At 43.8% G+C, this 22808-nt stretch overlaps 1 protein-coding gene across 1 annotated transcript in view; it reads right to left on the bottom strand.

The window, feature by feature from the left end:
* TIAM2 (TIAM Rac1 associated GEF 2) overlaps positions 1-22501 on the bottom strand; it is a 134665-nt gene extending 112164 nt beyond the window's left edge. The window contains exons 1-5 of the mRNA XM_030928255.1: positions 22459-22501; positions 19632-20831; positions 12725-13160; positions 5378-5550; positions 1522-1746 (exon numbers count right to left, since the gene is read on the bottom strand). Of these exons, the coding sequence (XP_030784115.1) occupies positions 1522-1746; positions 5378-5550; positions 12725-13160; positions 19632-20825 (2028 nt within the window). The 5' untranslated portion in view covers positions 20826-20831; positions 22459-22501. The remainder of the gene's footprint in view (positions 1-1521; positions 1747-5377; positions 5551-12724; positions 13161-19631; positions 20832-22458) is intronic.
* Positions 22502-22808: the final 307 nt, after the last annotated feature.

Below are 22808 nucleotides of genomic sequence, written 5' to 3'. Positions count from 1 at the left end.
AGAGTAGCTGGAATTACAGGTGCCCGCCACCAAACCTAGATAATTTTTGTATTTTTAGTAGAGATGGGGTTTTGTCATGTTGGCCAGGCTGGGCTCAAACTCCTGACCTCAGGTGATCTGCCCACCTCGGCCTCCCAAAGTGCTGGGATTACAGGCGTCAGTCACTGCGCCCAGCTGGGATTATAGGTGTCTGCCACCACGTCCAGAATTCATGCTGAATTCTTCATATATACACAGATGAAAAAATTTCCAAACAAGGTTAAACATTCAGACATAAACAGAGGTATGATTTAATTTGCAATGTAAATAAAATACCATATGTAAAATTCCTTTCTAATAAGTCACCATATGTCTAAATTGTTGTGTTACCATGAAATTTTTTTTTTCTACAGAATTTGGTTTCTCTGTAATAACTTAACAAGTAACTAAAGGAAGAAAAATGCAAGAACCTGCTTATTATCTATCTTCATCCCATTCCTCATTCAAGTTCCCAGGTCATTTGACAACTGGTTTTGGAGGGCGCTGTAGTGGATTCTATAGCGACTCACCCAGATCCCCACTTCAAGATAGAGGGATTCCTTTCCTTCTCCCAGCTCACACACAGATCCCCTCGTGGTAACTGACCTCTACTGAAGAGAGCTGCCTTGCCCTGCTGGCCTGAGGGGACAAAGGCCGGCCACCTTGCCTCCATACAGAACTCTGAATGGCCCTCCCAGCTGCACAGCTCACTGTAGGACAAGCTGCATCACAATGCAACTTGTCCCTCCCAGATCCTGCTCCCTTACTCCAGGTTGGCATTGTCCCTGAGGGCATTCCCAGTAAAACTTGTCACGTCTAAATCTCTATCCAAGTCTGTCTCCTAAGAAACCTGACTTAAGATAAGAATGCTCAAAATTCCACTAACACTTGTCTAAGTGTTGAGGTTGTCTGAGCAAATGGAAATAAAAATGTTCAAACTGCTTCCCCTTCTCTAAAATGCAAATGCCATAGGAACCAGCCATTTATTAAATGAATATGGAACCGGAGCAGAGAAAAGAAAGCATTTCGTTAGCTGCTTCTCTCTTATAAACAGAAAAATTACTGTTTTCTTGCAATCCACAGACACAGAAACAGCTGTTATACCAAATCACGTTTTCCAAAGCCATTGTATTAGACTCTTACTTACCTGTCTAATCTTCTAGTGGTTTTATTCTATGGATTTTGTTCAGAAAATGACAATATATGAGTGAATCATCAAGGCCAGAAGGCGCTATTCGAATTAGGAATTAAGTTTGGGTCACAAAGTATTTCAGGATATGCACAGAGCCGCCAAAGGTTGTAAAGCATATCATATCACTCATGTCACAAAACAGCAAACATTAGGTACCTAAAATGAAAAGCCACAGAAACTATTTCCCCCAGGGTGTAAGAAATACCACCAAGATGTGAGCCAAGAAATACCACCAAGATGAGAACCTGCGTTCAGTCACTGCACAAGTGACGTGAGCAACAGAAGAAAACTCAGGTGTAGACAAACAGTACCTGGTTCTCTATGGCTTTCCTGTTCTTTGGGTCGCTCACCACAGAAAGCTGCAGCTCTGCCATCTTCTTCATCTTGCTGTCCATGTCTATCTTCTGAAGCAGGTTTTTGGTCTGGTTCTTCAGCAGCCGCAGTGTATCCTCTTTCCCATGCTTCTTTGCAAAAAGGGATGCACAAGCAGAGTGTACGGCGGTGACCCAGTTTTCTAGATCTGTCTGGCTGGTGGCCTACACACAGGGAGGGAGAAAGCCTGTTTCAAATTATTTTACCACTGTAAGTGCTCTCCAAAATGGCAGGCTGGGCTTAGATGTGCAAAATCCAAGAAATACTTGCACTGCATACAAGTTGCTTAATTTCAAAAACACATTCAACCATTCAACTCAGGTTCAGAGGGACTCAGAGAACATTAGGAGCAGAGCAGAAAGCATCATGGAGCTCTGAATAGGACAGGAACTAAAACCAGAAACGAGCGCTAGCCAACCACACAGCAGTGATAAGAACAACAGGGTAGACACACTCCTGACACATTATGCCACTCTCTAAAAGGATGCTTGGCTGGGTGCGGTGGCTCATGCCTGTAATCCCAGCACCTTGGGAGGCCAAGGTGGGTGGATCACCTGAGGTCAGGTGTTTGAGACCAGCCTGGCCAACAAGGTGAAACCACATCTCTACTAAAATACAAAAATTAGCTGGGTGTGGTGGCGCATGCCTGTAATCCCAGCTACTTGGGAGGCTGAGACATGGGAATCACTTTGACATGGGAGGCAGCGGTTGCAGTGAGCAGAGATCATGCTACTGCACTCCAGCCTGGGTGATAGAGCGAGACTCTGTCTCAAAAATAAATAAATAAATAAAGTAGAAAAATTAGCCGGGTGTGGTGGTGCATGCCTGAAATCCCAGCTACTCGGGAGACTGAGACAGGAGAATCACTTGAGCCCAGGAGGTGGAGGCTGCAGTGAGCTGAGATTGCGCCACTGCACTCCAGACTGGGTGACAGAGCAAGACTCCATCTCGAAAATAAATAAATAAATAAATAAATGGATGCTTGTCTTCAAAATTTTAATAGAATGAGTAAGCATTAGGACTAGAATATGAAATTTTGAAAACTGGATATAAAATTACATCTACAGGATGGCCTCAATACAAAAAAAAAAAAAAAGAACATAGATAAAAGTATATTGGGAGGAAACAAAATAACACTATTGTCTTTGAATATATGAAGGTTTTTCCTTTCTGTACTTTTCAGTGACTTCTAACACAAAGACCATATGCTATTTTTATAAGAGAAAAGTATTTTATTTTTGGCTGGGCACAGTGGCTCATGCCTGTAATCCCAGGACTTTTGAGCCCAGGAGTTCAAAACCAGCCTGGGGAACACAGTAAGTCCCCAAGTCAATTAAAAAATAATGGCCGGGCGCGGTGGCTCAAGCCTGTAATCCCAGCACTTTGGGAGGCCGAGACGGGCGGATCACGAGGTCAGGAGATCGAGACCATCCTGGCTAATATGGTGAAACCCCGTCTCTACTAAAAATACAAAAAACTAGCCGGGCGAGGTGGCGGCGCCTGTAGTCCCAGCTACTCGGGAGGCTGAGGCAGGAGAATGGCGTGAACCCGGGAGGCGGAGCTTGCAGTGAGCTGAGATCCAGCCACTGCACTCCAGCCTGGGTGACAGAGCGAGACTCCGTCTCAATAAAAAAAATAAATAAATAAAAATAATAATAATAATAATAATAATAATAGGACAGGCGTGGTGGCTCACACCTGTAATCCTAGCACTTTTTGGAAGGCCAAGGTTAGCAGGTCACTTGAGGTCAGGAGTTCGAAACCAGCCTGGCCAACATGGTGAAACACAGTCTCTACAAAAAAGACAAAAAAAAAAAAAAAAAAATTAGCAAGGCATGGTGGCGGGCACCTGTAATCCCAGCTACTTGGGAAACTGAGGCAGGAATTCAGGAATTGCTTGAACCCGGGAGGCGGAGGTTGCAGTGAGCTGAGATCGCACCACTGTACTCCAGCCTGGGCAACAGACCAAGACTCCATCTCAAATAATAATAATAATAATAATAATAATATATTTTTTAAAAGAAAAATATTTTTAAAACAATAAGCAAAGTTTGAATAAAGCACAGTGGGCAAATGGGTTCTATTCTAAGCAGGCTGAAAAGTACTTTCATTTCTCTTGATGTCCAGAAATAACCACACACATTCGAGTCACAGGGTCAAACCTCAAGTGGCCTCTGGGATCACAAAACAGAACACCTGGGAAAACTTTGTTGTTGTTGTTGCTGCGAAGACAGGGTCTCTGTCGCCTGGGCTGGAGTGCAGTGGCACAATCATAGCTCCCTGCAACCTTGACCTCCTGAGCTCGAATGGTCCTCAAGCCTCAGCCTCCCAAGTAGCTGGGACCACAGGCACACACCACCATGCCTGGCTAATTTTTTTATTTTTCTTTCATAGAGATGGGGTCTCACTATGTTGACCAAGCTGATTTCGAACTCCTGTCCTCAAGCCCTCCTCCTGCCTCAGCCTCCAAAGTGCTGGGATCACAGGTAGGAAAACTCTGAAAACTAAGGATGTTTTACCTGAATCACAAAATAAAACATTCATTTTGCACTTACCCCTAAGAAGTCCATGCATATTTAACCTAAGGTTTCTTTGTTGTTGTTGTTTGTTTTTTTACCTTCCCTACAATTCAGACGAACATAAATTCATTACTTTGCTTTAAAGCATCATAGAAGTTTTTAAGCAACCTTTCTATTAAGAAAAGGAAAATCAAATCTCAGGCCCTGGCTCTAGTAAGTTAAGTCAAGTTGGAACAGCAGTACAACTAAAGGCCCAGGGAGCTTACCCAGTGCTGGTCCCAGCAGGGAGCACTTCAGAGCATTCTAGACTCCCAAGTCAGCCTAGAGAACACTGTTACACTGCAGGGCTTCTGAGGGCACCCAGGACCATCTTTATGAGAGATCTAAACCCAGGCTTTATGAGGTTTTCCATGAAACTTTCAGTCAGATGTAACCTACAGCCAACACTGTGTGTATGTCAAGTGCTAGGTTTAGACGGGGGGCATTTAAGAAACAGACTTCACTTCCCAGCTCTCACTCTCACCTCTTCTGAGTTAAATATTAATCACCAAGTTAGAATTTATTTAGCATTTAACACACACACGATGTTATTTACTCTTAAGGCAATCGTGTAAGCCACTGGTTGAAGGGCCCAAAGCTCAGAGAAGTCTGGTATGGGCACCAAGATCACTTACAAACTCAATGCTAACAAAGGTGCCAGGATTCAAACCCAAGCCTGACCCCAATACCGATGGCTCAGGACCACCATGTTCCCCAACATCTCATTGGCTAGAAAGTCACTGAAAATTCTAACAGTAGAAAACCTGAATCTTAAGATCCTAAAACCACTTCCACAGGGAAATGAGACCTCACAGCATTTGTCTATGAGAGTTTTCCTGAAAACCTCTGACATCCACTGAAATTCATGGGAAGAACCCAAGCCTCTCCCATCAATATTCTCCAAGCTTCATTTTAAAAGCCCCAAGTCTGGGAATCTTCACCATTGCACTCACTAGATCGCAAGCTACTCCAGAACAGGGATCATGATTTTTTTCTCTTTGTGTGCACAGCCTGGGACTTCAGAGGCACCTGAAAAGTGCCCTCTGGATGAATGACTGCATTGGTGATGGCCCAGGGCCCTTGGCAGTCAGGGGAGGCGAACAACTGTTGCTTAAGGCCAAATCCAAAACCTGACTAGGCATTTATTCAATTTCATTTCCAAGTTTTGCCTTTTCTGTTCCTTCTTCTTCTAGCAGTACATAAACTATTACCTCCACTTACAAAGTACCAGCAGTACCTGGAAAAGGTAGACGTCTCCAAAGGAGTTGCTGAGGCAGAACACGTTTTCTTTCTTAGGATGTTCTGGAACAGACTGCACTATGCTGTCTTCTGCAAACAGAGCACACCGAGGGGCACTGCTCTGATCCATGGAATTCTTCCCATAGGTCTCATAAAACAGCAGCGTGCATCCTGTGAAACAGAGAAGCAAAATAACATCCCGGTCATCTCTGGAGATGTAGGAAAGGACTGGGAAGGTAAGTGATACACTTTTAAAAACACCTGAGTGAGACACTCATGTGACAGAAACACGGTAAACAAGGAAAAGTGGCATCTGAAGTATACCTAGTTGTATCAGAATGAACTTCAATGAAAATGAGATGTCTTTGTAAATGTAATATCAGTAATAACAATACCAAATCATAAGTTGTTGCTTAACTCTTGTAAGTACTCCACATGCACTGGCTTATTTAATCCCCATAGGGGCCCGAAGGTGGGCAGGGTTATTTAGCCCATTCTACTGTAACCCAAAAAGTATCTAGGACAGGTCTGGATCCATTGAGAAGTTTATTTTGCCAAAGTTATGGACATGTCCGGAGGAAGAGAACACAGAATCACAGAAACAGTCTGTGGTCTGTGCCTTTCTCAAAAAATGATGTTGAGGGCTTCAATGTTTAAAAATTAAAAGTGGGCTGGAGGGGAAAGAGGGAGAGCGTGGTAATCCACCTGCTGTAAGAGAAAAGGAGCAGGCAGGGAAACTGTCAATCACGTAATCATCCAGCACTTGGTGAATCAGCACTTCACATAAGATAAGGTGAACACAGAGTAGCTAGCTACCTGTGGGGATATTTAACCTTTTATCTGTAGCTCCTGCTTAGAAAGAAATGGAAAGGCAGCTTCTCGCATGACTCAGCTTTCGGCTTAATTTTTTTTTTTCCTTCTGGCATCAAGAATCGGGGTCCCCAGGTTTTATTTTCCTTTCACACTAAAAATGAAAAAACCGAGAGATTGATTTACTTGCAAGGGTCCCACCGCTGCCCTGTGGAGCAGCAGGGATGTGAACTCAGGCCCTCTGCCCCCAAAGCTCTCGTCCTTAAGCACCACACCACATCATTTAGGGAATCTCAATGTGAAAGGCCAAAGAAAATCCCAAACTCACTCACTCCACTGACCATCAATGGAAACAGGAAACTGAACATACCTCGGGGACTTTGCCATTTATGAGAAAGTAGCCATTCTGTTCTCCAAATGCAATGTAAAATAACTTAATTTTTAGTATTGCCTTTTATCTCATAGTAATAGAAAACATTACTTAGACTAAGGGAGAAAAGTGAAACTAAATATGCCTGAATTTTCAAACATTACTCTAAACATACTGCAACCTATTCTTTTTTTTTTTTTTTTTTTTGAGGTGGAGTCTCGCTCTGTCGACCGGACTGGAGTGCAGTGGCCGGATCTCAGCTCACTGCAAGCTCCGCCTCCCGGGTTCACGCCATTCTCCTGCCTCAGCCTCCCGAGTAGCTGGGACTACAGGCGCCCGCCACCTCGCCCGGCTAGTTTTTGTATTTTTAGTAGAGACGGGATTTCACCGTGTTAGCCAGGATGGTCTCGATATCCTGACCTCGTGATCCGCCCGCCTCGGCCTCCCAAAGTGCTGGGATTACAGGCTTGAGCCACCGCGCCCGGCCAACCTATGCTTTTAAGTACTTATTTTTCCCCTCACAAGCTAACAAAGTATTGCAGGTAGAAGCTATTATGAGTTTGTTTCATTAATTAGAAATTGCATAATTATTAGACACAATTTTTAAGCAAATTAATGCTTCTAAAATGCTCACAAATGTGTCCTCTCGTATAGGTTAACTCTCCCCTCAAAGCTGTATCCAATAAACTTTTTTGACTACTTCTCATCTGCCAACCTCCAACATACAAATAACAATGACCACCATCTGGGTGCTTCGCAAGTGCCTTTCACATTGAGAGGAAAGAAACACCAGCCTGCCTTCACTGTAAACAAATACCTGGGGTGCACTTCATGGTACTTTATCCTACTGTGTTTGCATCCTCATTCATAGACGTTCAGACGTTTTAAAAACTATTTCAGTCTTTCCAATTTCATTACTTCCTTTAAAAATAAGTCTTGATATGAACAAACAAGTTTATACAATAGAACTGATAATGGCACACAGAAGCCAAGAGAGAAAGATGCCTGCTCCAAGCTTGGACTTCGGAAACAGTACTTTCTCCCTCCGTGGTACTTTATGATCTCAAGAAACTGCGCATTTACTCCTCCCCGCAAATAAAACTCATCCAAACTAACAGGCTGACGGAACTCAAATATTACAAACCAGGGAAAGCAGCAAGAGGTTTATAGCCAGAGCTGCTTCTTGCAGTCCTGGCCAGTATCTTTTTCCAGCCACTGATGCAGCAGTTAAACAATAAACCACATCTTCCCATCGAGTAAGGCCATCCGATGCTACCGTTGCACATGCTACAAACCATGACCGGGGCCTCAGGACCAGGGCAAAGGGGCAGAGCAGCTCCAGTGGCATCCACGTCCAAATTCTTTCCGATGGGTTCACATTCACTTCCCAGCTTCCCTAACACTGGAATCCCAACAGCCATGGTTTAAATCGTGGCATCTAGAGGAAATGAATGCAAACCTTGGGCCAATGCCAAAATGTCACCAAACCTAACAAGCCACGGATAACAGACTACAAACTTGGAGGCATGAAACCAAAACAGGACATTTCACATTAGAGCCACGCCAGGAAGTAAAACAATAGGCAGAATTTTGTGGCTATCGAATTTAAAAATCAGGAAATCAATCTTCACTCTACGACACCAAGTTCAACTTCACGGGACTCTGCATCTCTAAGGGGGCACCGGGGCCAGTGGAAAGCTGCATCCACGCGAATGAAGCCTCTGCCGTTCACCCCGGTGCTGGGAGCCCCCAGCACTGCCCAGTCCCTACCAAGGGGTCATTGACACTGGACGTTCTTGCTATGGTAGCAGAAAGAGAAAACAGATTGGCATAGCAATGGCAGTACAGGAATCGAGAGGTAATATTAGTAGAAATCTCACCCAGGGGAAGGAGGGCAATTAGGCTTGGTTTTCCCTCAAATGCACCTTTTCTATGACACCCTCTTAACCTCCCCTCCCTGCTGCTGGCCTATCTCGGGGCAGAATTACCAGTATCCTAAAATTATTTTATGAACTCCTCTCCTGACACTGACACTCAGCCTGTTGCACATTTTGAGGGATATGTTTAATGACCTTGCCAACTCTTCAGCCCAGGAAGTCCCCAGTGAACTCCATGAAAACCCACTCATTGGAAAAGACAAATGGAAAGCAGAATTACCCTTGTTAAAAATTTATTACATCCTCTAAAGCCTTGAAAAACATTTATGTTCCTAGCATACCTGTACATTCCAGGTAGGCAGGTAACCAGATGGTTTGTTAATAACAGCTCTCTCCAGAAAACTGTCTCCCATTTATTTACATGGATACTTTAAGGATAATTTTAAAATTAGGCTTAAATGTATGTTTGTGTGTGTATACATATATACGTGTTTTTAACTAAGATTAAACCAAACAGTTAAGTCCAAACATTACAACTTGTATTCTAAGCCAAGAAATTAGAATTCAACATACAGAATTCCCAGAGGAAAGAGGTGTAGAAAAAAACACATGGAAAAGGTTATGCTGGGGGAAAAACATCTTTATCACATGTCTTGCCTTGGCTGCAAAGGAAAGGAAGAAATGTGTGCCTGATAACATTTATACTACAAAGCACCCTTTATCCATGGATCTTGAAGTGTTTTACAAGCAAACAACCAGGAAAGCAGGGCCAAGCCAAGACTACAAATCTAGCAATGCTCAGTGACAACTCAGGTCCATCACTACCCCTGAAGTTGGTAGCCAGAAGTTTCTGGTCTATCTTTTGGGAAAAAATACAGGAAGCTGCCAAGCAGCTCTTCTAGACCTTAAGTGATATCTGCCTGAGTTTCCCTCAAGAAGCCTGCAACAGTTTGGCTCTGGGCAAATGTGGTCAGTAGCAGAGAAATCAAGAAGGGAGTATCTTTCCATGTGCCCATGGCTGTCACTGTTGTTACATTAATTTAGAATCAGCCTGTCTCCCATCTATTAGTTCCATTCTAACCTCTGCACACCCAGAATAAAGTCAATGTCTCTTCTACACACTGCTGTTCACTCCCACCCAGTTCTTATTTTCACCATGCTAAATATCCCTAGATCTTTATGCCCTCCTCCATGTGGCACAGCTCTAAATCTCCTTGTCGTCACCTATGGCCCTGCTTCTCAAAGCGGTATATTCTCTCTCTCTCTCTCTCTCTCTCTCTCTCTCACACACACACACACACACACACACACAGAGTCACCCTGCCCCCCAGTCCAGCCCTCTACCACCGGGGTGATGTATACTGGGGGTTTTCAAATCCATAGACGGGCAGGGAAAAAATTCTCAAAGAATTAATTTTAAGAAACAAATTTTACATTTAAAAAGTAGATACATGACACATGATGGGGTAACGTGCATCCATTCTAACTATTCATATCATGTGACTAGGAGGCAGCTTCCGACTATGATTCACACAGTCCCAGATGTTCACCCCTTAAGGGAACATGTTCACTCTCTCCCCATTTAGGGCTCCTCCGGGAAAACCTTTCAAAAATCAATTTCCCATTTCCTAACAAATCTCCTGCAATATTGCACAAGGAGGGAAACAACCAGCTCTGACCAGGGCAAAGAAAGAAGAGACTGTCATCTCCTTTGCTAGAGATATAGCATCTCTAAGGAGGCAGCTGATGATCATATGACATCTTTAACGAGGTAGCTGATGATCACGGTGCATCTCTAATAAGGTAGCTAAAGATCACATTTGCTCTTTGAAATCACATTTGCTTTTTCAGCTACATCACCTTGGAAACACAAGGCCTACACATTAAACCCCGACATCTTTTTCACTTATAATACTTGTTTTGGTTTTTTGTTAGTTTGTTTTTGAGATGGAGTTTCACTCTTGTCACCCAGGCTGGAGTGCAGTGGCACGATCTTGGCTCTCTGCAACCTCTGCCTCCCAGGTTCAAGCGATTCTGCAGCCTCAGCCTCCTGAGTAGCTGGGATTACAGACACCTGCCATCATGCCAGGCTAATTATTGCATTTTTAGTAGAGATGGGGTTTCACCATGTTGGCCAGGCTGGTCTCAAACTCCTCACCTCAGGTGATCCACCCACCTCGGCCTCCCACAGTGCTGGGATTACAGGCGTGAGCCACCGCGCCTGGCCTTACTCATAATAGTTTGCAGCCACATTTCCTTATCCTGTCCTTGGGTAGCTATCTGACTTCTAAACCTTAAAGCTGAACTTTCTTATCTCTTTAAATTTTAATCCTGCCAGATTCAACCCATTATTTCATCTTTCCAAATCGTTTCTGTCATTCAATACAGAAATCTGCCTGTCCAGTATGGAAAAATTGAGGACGTTCTTTACCTTCCTCAGCCAGCCACAATGTCTACAAGCATCCAAATCTAGGGATGGAAAAGAGGACTGCAGTATGTGAGGGATGCTGGGCCCCTGGGCTTTGTACACCTACCAGCCTGCTAGGAAAAGGTATCACTTGGACATGAAACACCTTTGCAATTGCCCCTTTTACCAGAGGTACCAGAGGGGCTTGTGGTAACCAAGGCATGATGCCTGCCCTCCATGGTTAGGGGAGCAGGGCTCCAACTGTTCAATAAGGGGCAAAGAAAAGCTAGAAAGGGGTAATTGAGAGGGCACCGGGCATTGCACACGTAGTATTTGCAGATGTTTCTGCTCTCTCCTGTGACAGGGAAGGGCATCACTTGACGATGAAGTTTGGCTTTTGAACAACACACTCAGCTCCTCTGACAAAGAGTCCCAGGGGGCTGTGCAGAATGCCAGAGGCTGGGAGGCAGCTCTGTGTGCATCTGCATAAATCAATGCTGTACAGATTTGGAGCTTCTTGCTTCCTCACAAGACATTTAGATTTCTTCAAATCTACACAAGGCAACTATAGTTTTTAAATGGCAATTCTTATAAAAAAAGTTTCTCATCTCAACAAAACAAATTCTTACTCCTATTGTCTTTATGTTGAAAAAAAGACAGCTGGTTCATCAATGATAGACTGGATTAAGAAAACGTGGCACATATACAACATGTAATACTATGCAGCCATAAAAAAGGATGAGTTCATGTCTTTTGCAGGGACATGGACGAAGCTGGAAACCATCAATCTCAGCAAACTAACACAAGGACAGAAAACCAAACACCACATGTTCTCACTCATAGGTGGGAACTGAACAAAGAGAACACTTGGACACAGGAAGGGGAACATCACACACCGGGGCCTGTCGGGAGGTGGGGGGGCTGGGGTAGGGATAGCATTAGGAGAAATACCTAATGTAAATGACGAATTGATGCGTGCAGCAAACCAACATAGCACATGTATACCTATGTAACAAACCTGCATGCACGTTGTGCACATGTACCCTAGAACTTAAAGTATAATAAAAAAAAGACAGCTGCACTTGTTAGTGATGACAACAACTAGGCTTTGTTCATAAAGCTGGAATGACAAATCAACAATCCAGATGATATTCTTAGTTGCAGAAGCTAGAAAGAAAACCTCTTTGGAGTTGTGAACATGTACAGAATGTGAAATTCAGAAGCTGCCTTCCAAATAACTAAACTACTTTTGGTTATTTACTTTTTTTTCTCCAAATCCAGCAAAAATATCACAGACAGTACAGGCATACCTATAAAATAAGCAATAAGTATTAAATCCAATCATTACATTAGGCCAGGTGCAGTGGCTCATGCCTATAACCCCAGCACTTTGGGAGGCCAAGGTGAACAAACTGCTTGAGGTCAGGAGTTACGAGAGTAGCCTGGTCAACATGATGAATCCCCGTCTCTACTAAAAATTAGACAAAAATTAGCCAGGTGTGGTGGCGCACACCTGTAATTCCAGCTACTTGTAACAATCTGAGGCACGAGAATTGCTTCAGCCTGGGAGGCAGAGTTTGCAGTGAGCTGAGATCGCGCCATTGCACTCCAGCCTGGGCAACAAAGCAAGACTCTGTCTCAAAAAAATAAAAATAAGTAAAAAATCTAATAATTATTTATTGAACTGCATAATGCACGTGAATAGTAGGTAAAACCTATTTCACAGGTGTGAGAAAGTATCTGCAGTAAGGCAGGCCATGGATCCGGTGTCAAACCCCTCATGTGAACTCACATCGATGCTAGACTCTCGGCACTTCCTGGGAAAGAACACGGCTGGAGGAAATGATTCCCAGTGGCCTCAGCAGGTGACACTGCACTCACCTTTCAGTGTTACCCAGTACTGTTTCCATTTCCTTCTTGCCACCAGCTCGAGCTTCCTTTCTTTCTGCACAGTGACCAGGGGCTTGAAGAAGAGCCACCCGGCTTTCCGGACCACCCCCTGTTCCTTCTCAAAGAGCAGATCCAGCTGTTCCAGAGAGCTGAGCGACTCGCTGCTGGACTCAGCGGTTTCTGTAGACGTTTCTATGTTCTCAATGTTGGTCCTGCTCATTTCCAACTCTCGCATGAAATTCTCATAAATGTTCTGTCGGAGGGGATCGCTGCCAATTGCATGCGTGGATTCACTTCTCTGAGACAGGATCTGAGCAGAGCCCCCTGACCACAGAAAAGCAGACGCCTGGGAGGGCCCCTGCACATCTGTATTCAGTCCATCAGAGCGACTGTCAAAGTAGTCACTGCCCTCCTTGGACCTCGGCTCCTGTGAGAAACACACAAGATCACCCATCAGAGCTGACAGCTATCCAAAGCATCCCTTCTTGAACACAGCATAACTGTAATATCGGTGGCTGCTAATAATGTAATGCAAAGCAAGATTCTGATAACAAAAATACATCTTTAACCATCAAGTCTTCATACCAGAAAGAATTTTTAAAATAGTGTTGCCTAAGCCAACTGATATCCAGTAGAGTTAGCACCTAAAGAGGTAAATAAAACACCAAGGGCTCTCCTAAATCTAACCTATGCTTAGCATCAAGAAATTAGTATGTTTACAACACACTAGTGAAGATTACCAGAATGATATTTCCTTCTTCATTGCTAACCATGAATCAGTATCTTCCAGGAAAGAATTCATATTCTTGCAATTTATTTTTCCCCGGGATCATGTGAAAGGTAAATTAGAAAATTACTAGTACCAGGGCAGGGTGGGGAAGATAGGGACTCAGTATTGTTACACAAAACCCAAAAACTTCTCTTCCTCTCCCTATAGTCCCCAGCTTCTGGCCAAGTGCCTAGGTCTAGACTTCTAGACTTTGAGATCTCTAGTATCTTATTTTCACAGTTCATATAGTAAAAATAATAGGTGGTGAGGTGGCTCATGCCTGTAATTCTAGCACTTTGGGAGGTCGAGGCAGGTGGATCACCTGAGGCCAGGAGTTCGAGACCAGCCTGGCCAACATGGTGAAACCCTGTCTCTGCTAAAAATACAAAAATTAGCAGGGCATTGCGGTGAGCACCTGTAACCCCATCTACTTGGGAGGTTGAGGCAGGAGAATCACCTGAACCTGGGAGGCGGAGGTTGCTGTGAACCAAGATCGCGCCATTGCACTCTAGCCTGGGCAACAAGAGCAAAACTCCATCTCAATAATAATAATAATAATAATAATAATAATACACTTAGGATTCCTTATCTATGAAGGGTACTGGCTAGTAACTATAGCTTTTTTTTTTTCTTTTTTTTGTTTTTTTGAGATGGAGTTTCGCCCGGCTAATTTTGTATTTTTAGAAGAGACGGGGTTTCTCCATGTTGGTCAGGCTGGTCTCAAACTCCCAACCTCAGGTGATCCGCCCACCTCGGTCTCCCAAAGTGCTGGGATTACAGGCATGAGCCACCGAGCCCAGTCAGTTTTTTTCATAATTAATATTTCTTACTTAATTTGATAATTACTTTCATGAAAAAATATACTTATTTATTCATTCACATCCATTCATCTGAGTACCTATTTTATTCTAGGTACTGGAGATATCAAAGACATGATTCTTAACTGTGGTATTTATTCCAACACAAAAATCAAACACAGGCAGCTCTAAATACAATTCATACTTATATAATACTGTTGGTCCCTGTGAAGACCGGGTGCATTGAACATCAAGCTGGCCATGCACAGAGCTGAAAACACAAAGACATTTCTCTAATATCTGGATTAGAAGTCTAGTCACTCAAGAAAAATAATTTGCATACAGGATATTCACTGGTAAATGGCATTAATTAAAATTTTCAGCATAAAGTGAGCTTAACTTCTGACTCAAAAGGCACTGACATTCAACATTTACGGCTTAAATGAAGGTAATTCTGCAGAGACGCCAAGCACACTCAAGACTACTCAGCTGCTAGTGGGCTTTCGATTATATTTTCATATGCATTAAAATAAAAATAATGGAAAACTGGGTCAAGGACCATTGACTAAAGGTCTTATTTTGAATGTTACATTGTGTAGAGAGGTTTCCTTTTCAGAAATTTCATCCAAAAATCAAGTTGCAATTACTTACTGTCTTGTAAGAGAATGATCACACAATTGGAGAGTATTTCCAAATACCCAGGAGCCATGAACAACTGCACCCCAAGCAGATATTACAAATGGAAATATGATTTGCCACCATTTACACTGCATCTCCAGTCATATTTATACACTGATGCTTATGTATAACAGAGCAAATAAAGCAGCTACTGTGAGTCACGTGGACAGGAAGCTTTTGAAATACTTAGGAGTTGTTTTTTTTTTTTTTAATTCTCACTTTGTTGCTTTTCAAAAACTCCTGGCTGGGTTCGGTGGCTCACGCCTATAATCCCAGCAAGGGATTACTTGGGAAGCTGAGGTAAGTGGATCATGAGGTCAGGAGATCGAGACTATCCTGGCTAACATGGTAAAACCCCGTCTCTACTAAAAATACAAAAAATTAGCCAGGTGTGGTGGCGGGCGCCTGGAGTCCCAGCTACTTGGGAGGCTGAGGCAGGAAAGGTGAAGAAACACTTTTCATCTAGCTAGTATTAACATTATCTCAGTGATAAATATGTCCCTCTGACTCATATCCCAAAAACATTGGAATTACCTCTGATACCCTGCCAGGGCCATGATGGAATGCTTTAAAACAAGCACAACTCTGCCAGAGAAAGGCACAAAAGTCCCAAAGTTAAGTGTGACCTACACACACTCTTGACACTGCTTCTCAAGTTACAGTGCCAACTTTTACATGTCTAACCACAGCAAAGCATGGATTTTACTTTGTCAGAAATGGTGGGGGTGGGGGGAATGCATTTTAGCATTTATAACTGATTCTTATACATAGTATGAACTCTCCTAGTCTCTAATAAATTTCTAAATCTTTTTATCTAGAATCCTAATAGCCAGTGACTAATTTTCAGGCTAATAAAAAAGAGCCTTTAAAAAATATAGAATGTCTTTAAATAGGTTCGGCTAGAATTCTTAATCACTGTGTTACATGGATGAAACTAAGGTGGCTGCTATATATATATACACAAATCATATGATTTCCATTTCCATACAAATGACTTCACTTCCACCAAATCGAATAATCAGAAACAAGGGCTAATATAACTTGATGACCAGGGCAGTACAGCACAGTGGAGATGAGTGAAGACTCAAGAGTAAAAACTTAGGCCAGGTGTGGTGACTCACACCAGTTATCCCAGCACTTTGTGAGGCCAAGGCAGGCGGATCACCTGAGGTCGGGAGTTCAAGACCAGCCTGACCAACATGGAGAACCCTGTCTCTACGAAAAACACAAAATTAGCCAGGCGTGGTGACGCGCGCCTGTAATCCCAGCTACTCAGATGCTGAGGCAGGAGAATCGCTTGAGTGAGCCGACATGGCACCATTGCACTCCAGCCTGGGCAACAAGAGTGAGACTCCATCGCAAAAAAAAAAAAAGAGTAAAAACTCAGAGATGTCACTCTACAGAAAGACATGTGCTGCAAGATTCCACTTATACGTAGAATATCAAATAGTCCAACTCATCAAAGCAGAGAGTACAATGGTGGTTGCCAGGGGCAAGAGAGGGAAATGGGAAGGTGCTTCTTAAAGGGTACAAAGCTTCAGCTTTGCAGGAGGAATGAGTTCTGGAGCTCTAAGGTAAATTATGGTGACTACAGTTAATAATAACAAATTCTATGATTAAAATTTGCTAAGAAGGTACTTTTTTTAATAGAGCTAGACTCTGTCTCAAAAAATAAAATAAATAATAAAATTCTAATTCTTTGATTCTAACCAGTTTGTTTGTTTGCTTGTTTGTTTGTTTGTTTGTTGTTGAGATGGAGTCTCACTCTGTTGCCTAGGCTGGAGTGCGCTGGTGTGATCTCAGCTCACTGCAACCTCTACCTCCCAGGTTCAAGCCATTCTCCTGCCTCTGCCTCCCAAGTAGCGGGACTAACAGGCACATGCCAGCATGCCCAGTTAATTTTCATTAGAGATGGGATTTCGCCAAGTTGGCCAGGTTTGTCTCGAACTCCTGACTTCCAGTGATCCGCCTGCCTCAGGCTCCCAAAGTGCTGGGATGACAGGCGTGAGCCACCGCACCCAGCCCTAACCAGTTTGTTTTTAACTCTACAGGCACACAGTTCAGAGTTAAGTTTTTGGACGATGCAGAATTGAAGGAGACCCAGTTCCCATGGGCAGGAGAGGCAAGGAGGGTCACTCTGCCCATGACAGAATGATTCATACACAGCAGCAACTGGTCTACTTCTGAACCAAGTGGGAACTGACACTGCAGGAGGCTTCGCAGAGCCATGTGTAGCCAGGCCACATACACAGATGAGCAACACACTGAGTGCACATAAGAGATGCAGATCATTGGCTCGATGCCACCACCAATTAGGGGACACAGTGGATGACAGCTGAACACAGGTCGGCACCATAACACTTGAATGAAAAAGGCGTGGATGTTGTCCACCTGGGACTGCAGCCCTCAAGTAAGCAGAAGCTGCGTCTCCCATTATGTTCAGCTGGGATCAGTTGTTTAGGAAATGAGAGCTGAGAGAAAAGAGTCAAGGAAATCTCTACTATTTCGTGGTTTAGTCTGAAAAAGTGATGATCCAGGAGTAAAATCACTATACAAATTACTACGATGTTTTCAGGGACATGAAGAGGTCCTGAAAACAGGATGCTGATCGTCTGTTCTTCATCTCTGTGTGAAGGAGGAGGAGGGAGAACCCAAGCCCAGCACAGGAGGGGGTGGTGGAGGCAGACACACTATGCATCAGAAGGAAGTAATGAATGTCAAACTTTTAAATCTGAAGCAATCTACTCAAAAAAGTTATATTATTTTCCACCCCTAAATCTCCATATAATTAATATAATTTTATAATTTTCTGTCTATCTAGGATGCAATTTTGCTAGAGACTAATTGCCCACACAAATTCCCTTCAACTCCAGGACTTATACAGAGTAATTTAAAAAGAAGCTTCTCCCCTCTACAAATAAAAAATAAAAAATAAAAACATGTAACAAAACAACAACAAACTGAAAATCTAGCAATCGCCTCTAGTTACCTAAAAAGGCAAACTATCATTTTTCTTCCTGGTGGATAAGCCACTTTGCTCCCCCAGTCAAACTCTATACTCCATGATACCGAAGTATAGACATGATATTTTATCAGTTTTATCAGTATATATATTTTTCTATTACACGCACTTAGGTACAAGATATTTTCAGGATGCCGTTAGCTATCTCCATGAGGAGGTTAAGATTACACATATAGGCCGGACGTGGTGACTCATGCTTGTAATCCCAGCACGTTGGGAGGCCGAGGCAGGTGGATCACCTGAGGTCAAGAGTTTCAGACCAGCCTGGCCAACATGGTGAAACCCTGTCTCTACTAAAAATACAAAAATTAGCCAGGCATGGTGGTGCACGCCTGTAATGCCAGCTACTTGGGAGGCTGAGGCAGCAGAATTGCTTGAACACAGGAAGCAGAGGTTGCAGTGAGCCAAGATCGCACCACTGCACTCCAGCCTGGGCAACAGAGTGATATTCTGTCTCTGCCTCCAAAAAAAAAAAAAAAAAAAAAAAAAAGATTACACTGTAGATGTATTATCAACTTTTTTTTTTGATGTACCAACTTAAGCAAAGAAATTTTAATTTCATCAAAGTAATATCAAATTTAACATGCCTACTCAACCAAAAATAATGACAATCTCGTCTGTTTTGTTTGGATTGTAAGAATGAGGTCTAGTAAAATTCTCAGATAACCAATTATTTCAGGAATTCTCTCCAACTCTACTTACTTTTTTTTTAAAGACAGTGTCTCTGTTGCCCAGGCGTGATCTCGGCTCACTGCAACCTCTGCCTCCCAGGTTCAAGTGGTTCTCCTGCCTCAACCTCCCAAATAGCTGGGATTACAGGCACCCACGACCACCCCGGGCTAATTTTTGTATTTTGGGTAGAGACAGGGTTTTGCCATGTTGGCCAGGCTGGTCTCAAACTCCTGGCCTCAAGTGATCTGCCTGCTTTGGCATCCCCAAGTGCTGGGATGACAGGCATGAGCTGCCGTGCCCGGCTATGGCCAAGTCTTAAGATTAGGCCTGTGGAGTGCAGGCAAGAGTGCGGGGACATACACAGAACCAGAATGCTATTGACTGAATATTTGTTTTCCCCCTCCCCAAAATCCATGTTGAGGCTTTAACTACCAGTGGACGGTATTTGACTGACACCTTTGAGAGGTAATTGGTTTAGAGGGGGTCATGAGGGTAGAGTTCCCATAATGGGATTAGGGTCCTTATAAGAAGAAGAAAGGAGCCTAGACTTTCCGCTCTCTCTGCTGCATGAGGACACAGCAAGAAGGCAGCCGTCTGCAGCCAGGAAGAGAGCCCTCCCCAGAACTGGACCACACTGGTACTCTGACCTCTGACTTCCAGAATTATGAGAAATAGATGTCTGTTGATTAAACCACCCAGTCTGTGGTATTTTGTTTGCAGCCCAAGCTGACTAAGACACAGGAAGATTAAAGTTGTCACTAAAAGTGAAAATATCTGAAGCAAAAGAAAAAACAAACCCACACCTGAAAATGAGGTAAGTCAGGCTTTCCACTGAACTCTTCACTTTTGCCAGATCATTTAAGCACCCCAACAACACTCTATGGTGGCTTCTACTAACCTTCCCCTTCTCCAGATGGGGAAACTGTGGGGACCCTTCCCTTTGCTCTAAGGTACACTCACCTGGAGTTTCCTTTTCTTCCTTGAGAGGCTTCCCGTCCAGTCACTGATCCGTCGCATCCTGGCTTTGAGGGAGTCCTTCTTTGCAGTATCCTCAACTAAGGCTTTGGGCTTCCGACAGGGGAGAGTGAAGGAACTGTACTGGACGGGGTCCCTGTGTGCCACCCTAGAGGGCACATCAATGTCAGAGGCGAAAGAGACGCGGTTGCTCAGGCTGGCGTGCGTGCCCATGTATTCATCAGAAAGACGGATACCTGAGGGGGACAGGCTCCCCAAGTTGGCATCTTTGTACAGTTCCCGAAGGGAGGAGAGGGAAGAGCTTTGGTTGAAAGGCTTTTTGGCATCACCAGGTGGGAAGCTGGCATGGAGGCTGGGGTCAGGCATGCCGGGGGCCAGGAAGGAGCCCTCAGCCTCGCTCAGCTCTCCAGCGTTGCCCCAAGGGAAGTCGTACCAGGATGACTCAGAACTCAGGGAGCTGCCTTTGCTGGACCGCAGGCGAGAGTCCGTGGGAGAGGGGCGATGGCTGGGCAGGGAATCGGCGCTGGACCCCCTCCTGGCTTCAGGCACTGGGGAGGTTTCTGATGCTAAGGTAGGTGAGTACCTCAGCAGCTGCACCGGCTCACTGGAGTCCTCTGCAGGCACTTTGCTGGGGTTGCCACCATTGTGGAACTCGACCCTTAAACACCCATCCAGCTTCCCCAGTGTTTTGATGAGCACTCTGGGGCTCTTGCGGTCTTCGCCTGGCAGGGTGGAGGCAATGCTCTCATTCCTCCCGTAGCAGTTGAGAAGGTGTCCGTTGCAGTCTCTGGAGGTGATATGGTTATCTGCCGGCTCATGGCCAACACAGTGGAAGCCATTCTCAGTTGAGAAAGCAGCACTGATGCCCTGGAAATCCTTCCCTGGGGCATTTGTCCTGTGCGTGGAGTAGGCAATGCCTCTGGAGACCTTGCACGTGGAGCCACTGAGTCTCGATGCGTAAGGCTGGTTACTCTTAAAGTGAGAAAGGCAGCTTCGGGCCAGGGACCTGGACTTGTAACCTGCTCCGCTACTTCCATGACCCCATCCATGCAACGACTTTTCCTCTTTTGCATGAATCCCACGTATTTTCAGGGAGCAAGGAATTTGCTTAGCACCAGTGACAGTATTGCTATGATTTTTAGATCCTTGAAGGGTGTACTGACTCTCGGAGTTGCCCATTTTAACCTAAATTAAGAACAGCTGCATCAGTAAGACCGTGACCTAAATTACACTCCATTATGACAGAGCTTTTAAAAAGAATGCGCTGCATATTACACAGCAACTTTAGTGCGTGGAAGGACTCAAAGGAGTAGGGACAAGAGTCAGTCAGTAGAACAGGCTCTTCTTATTTTGAGAGGCTGCTCATTAGCTAGACAGAAAACACTGCACACCTGTCTGCTAGTTATTTTAAAGACATTATTCATTACACAATATTAATTTAGAAGTTGAACAGGCATAAAAATCAGCTTATGAGAAAGATCTGCTTCAGGCTTGGTGTTGGGAGACTTTGAACTACTGGTTTTGTTTTTTTTTTTAAGACAGGGTCTCACTGTTATCATCCAGGCTGGAGTGCAGTGCTGCAGTCACAGCTCACAGCAGCCTCGACTTCCTAGGCTCAAGTGATCCTCCTGCCTTAGCTTCCCAACTACCTGGGGCTATAGGCACGTGCTACCACGCTCAAACTCGGACTTTTTTTTTTTTTTTTTTTTTTAAGATACGGGGTCTCACTCTGTTGCCCTAGGCTGGTCTTGAACTCCTGGGCTCAAGAGATTCTCTTGCCTCGGCCTCCCAAAGTGCTTGCATCACAGGTGTGAGCCACCACACCAGACCAAATTAATGATTCTTGAAGAGAAAAATCAGGGAAAGTATCTTTATTCTGTCAGTCTAAATACATAGATTTCAGTGATCAGAGAGATACATTTTCATTGCACATAAACTACTGGTAGAGCTAACATCTCTCCATAGCATTTTGAGAGATTTTTGCTCAAAAACTACCACATTTTTATAACATGACACCAAGTGCCAGGCTCTGTTGGGGCTCTAGGAATACCACAAAAGAAAAAGGCCTACAAGTCCTCAAAAATGAGGCTGAGATGAAAAATGGGGGAAAAAATAAGAGCTCTCATTTGGGAAAGAAAAACATTTTAATAAAACTAATCTCTAGAGCTTTTCTAAAGACTTCAGGTGTCTTCACTTTAGAATACGATGAGAGAAGTAAGTATGAAGCTGACTTAGAATAAGGGCATCAGAAAAATTTAATATTAGACTCTTACTTCCTTGTAAAAACCCCAGTTTGCTCAAGGAGTCTATTAGTTAAGCCAAACTCAAAGTGAAAAGGGGGAGAGGGAAGGAAGGAGGGAGGGAGGGAGGAAAGAATAAACCATCTCTTCTGATTCTGAAATAATTTTTTTGAGGTGGGATCTTGCTATGTTGCCCAGGCTGGTTTCCAACCCCTGGGCTCAAGGGATTCTCCTGCCTCAGCCTCTCAAGTAGCTGGAACTACAGGCACACGCCACCATGCCCAGCTAGTTTCTGACTCAAACCAGTATATCACTATTTTAGGTCAGTTGGAGGTGATGCTCTTCTGGTGAAGACTCCAGATATATTTAGTAGGCTTTTTATTTTTAATTCTTTTATATCTAAGAATGTGTGCCACAAAACAGAAGTTAAATGGATTGACTTTTCTTTGGTGGTAATTATCAAATATTTTAAAATCAAAATCACTAGCCCAAATAATTAAATCTTTACTTATTACCTTATTCACAGTCATGCAACTTGACATGACCCCCAAGGGCACATGGGTTGGGTTTACCTGAAGTCTAGTTTCTGCTCTGAGGGAGATTAGTGGTCAGTAGGCTTTACATGGTCTTGGGAGCAACGCAGTACATTTAACAAGCACGCAAAGTGAGTCCATGAAGTGAGCCTGAAAAACAGAAATGCAAGAAAACTCTGTGAACCGTTTTACTCCCAGCTCCCACAAAGTCAAAAGGAAGGTTTAACACAAATTATAAGAAGAAACAACTGGTGTCCAGGGTCACTGTCAAGGTAATAAATGAAATGTCTGTGAACCGTGTGATTCATCAGGGTCATTTGAAGCCAGAACTGCCCATCCAGTCTTGCAAAGGCCACCAACTCAACACCCAGTCTGCAGTCAAATGCATG

The sequence above is a fragment of the Rhinopithecus roxellana genome, chromosome 4 (assembly GCF_007565055.1).
Source record: "Rhinopithecus roxellana isolate Shanxi Qingling chromosome 4, ASM756505v1, whole genome shotgun sequence".
NCBI classification, from domain to species: Eukaryota; Metazoa; Chordata; class Mammalia; order Primates; family Cercopithecidae; genus Rhinopithecus; species Rhinopithecus roxellana.
The sequence above is the reverse complement of the archived record's forward strand: the minus strand, read 5'-3'. Positions and strand labels throughout refer to the sequence as shown.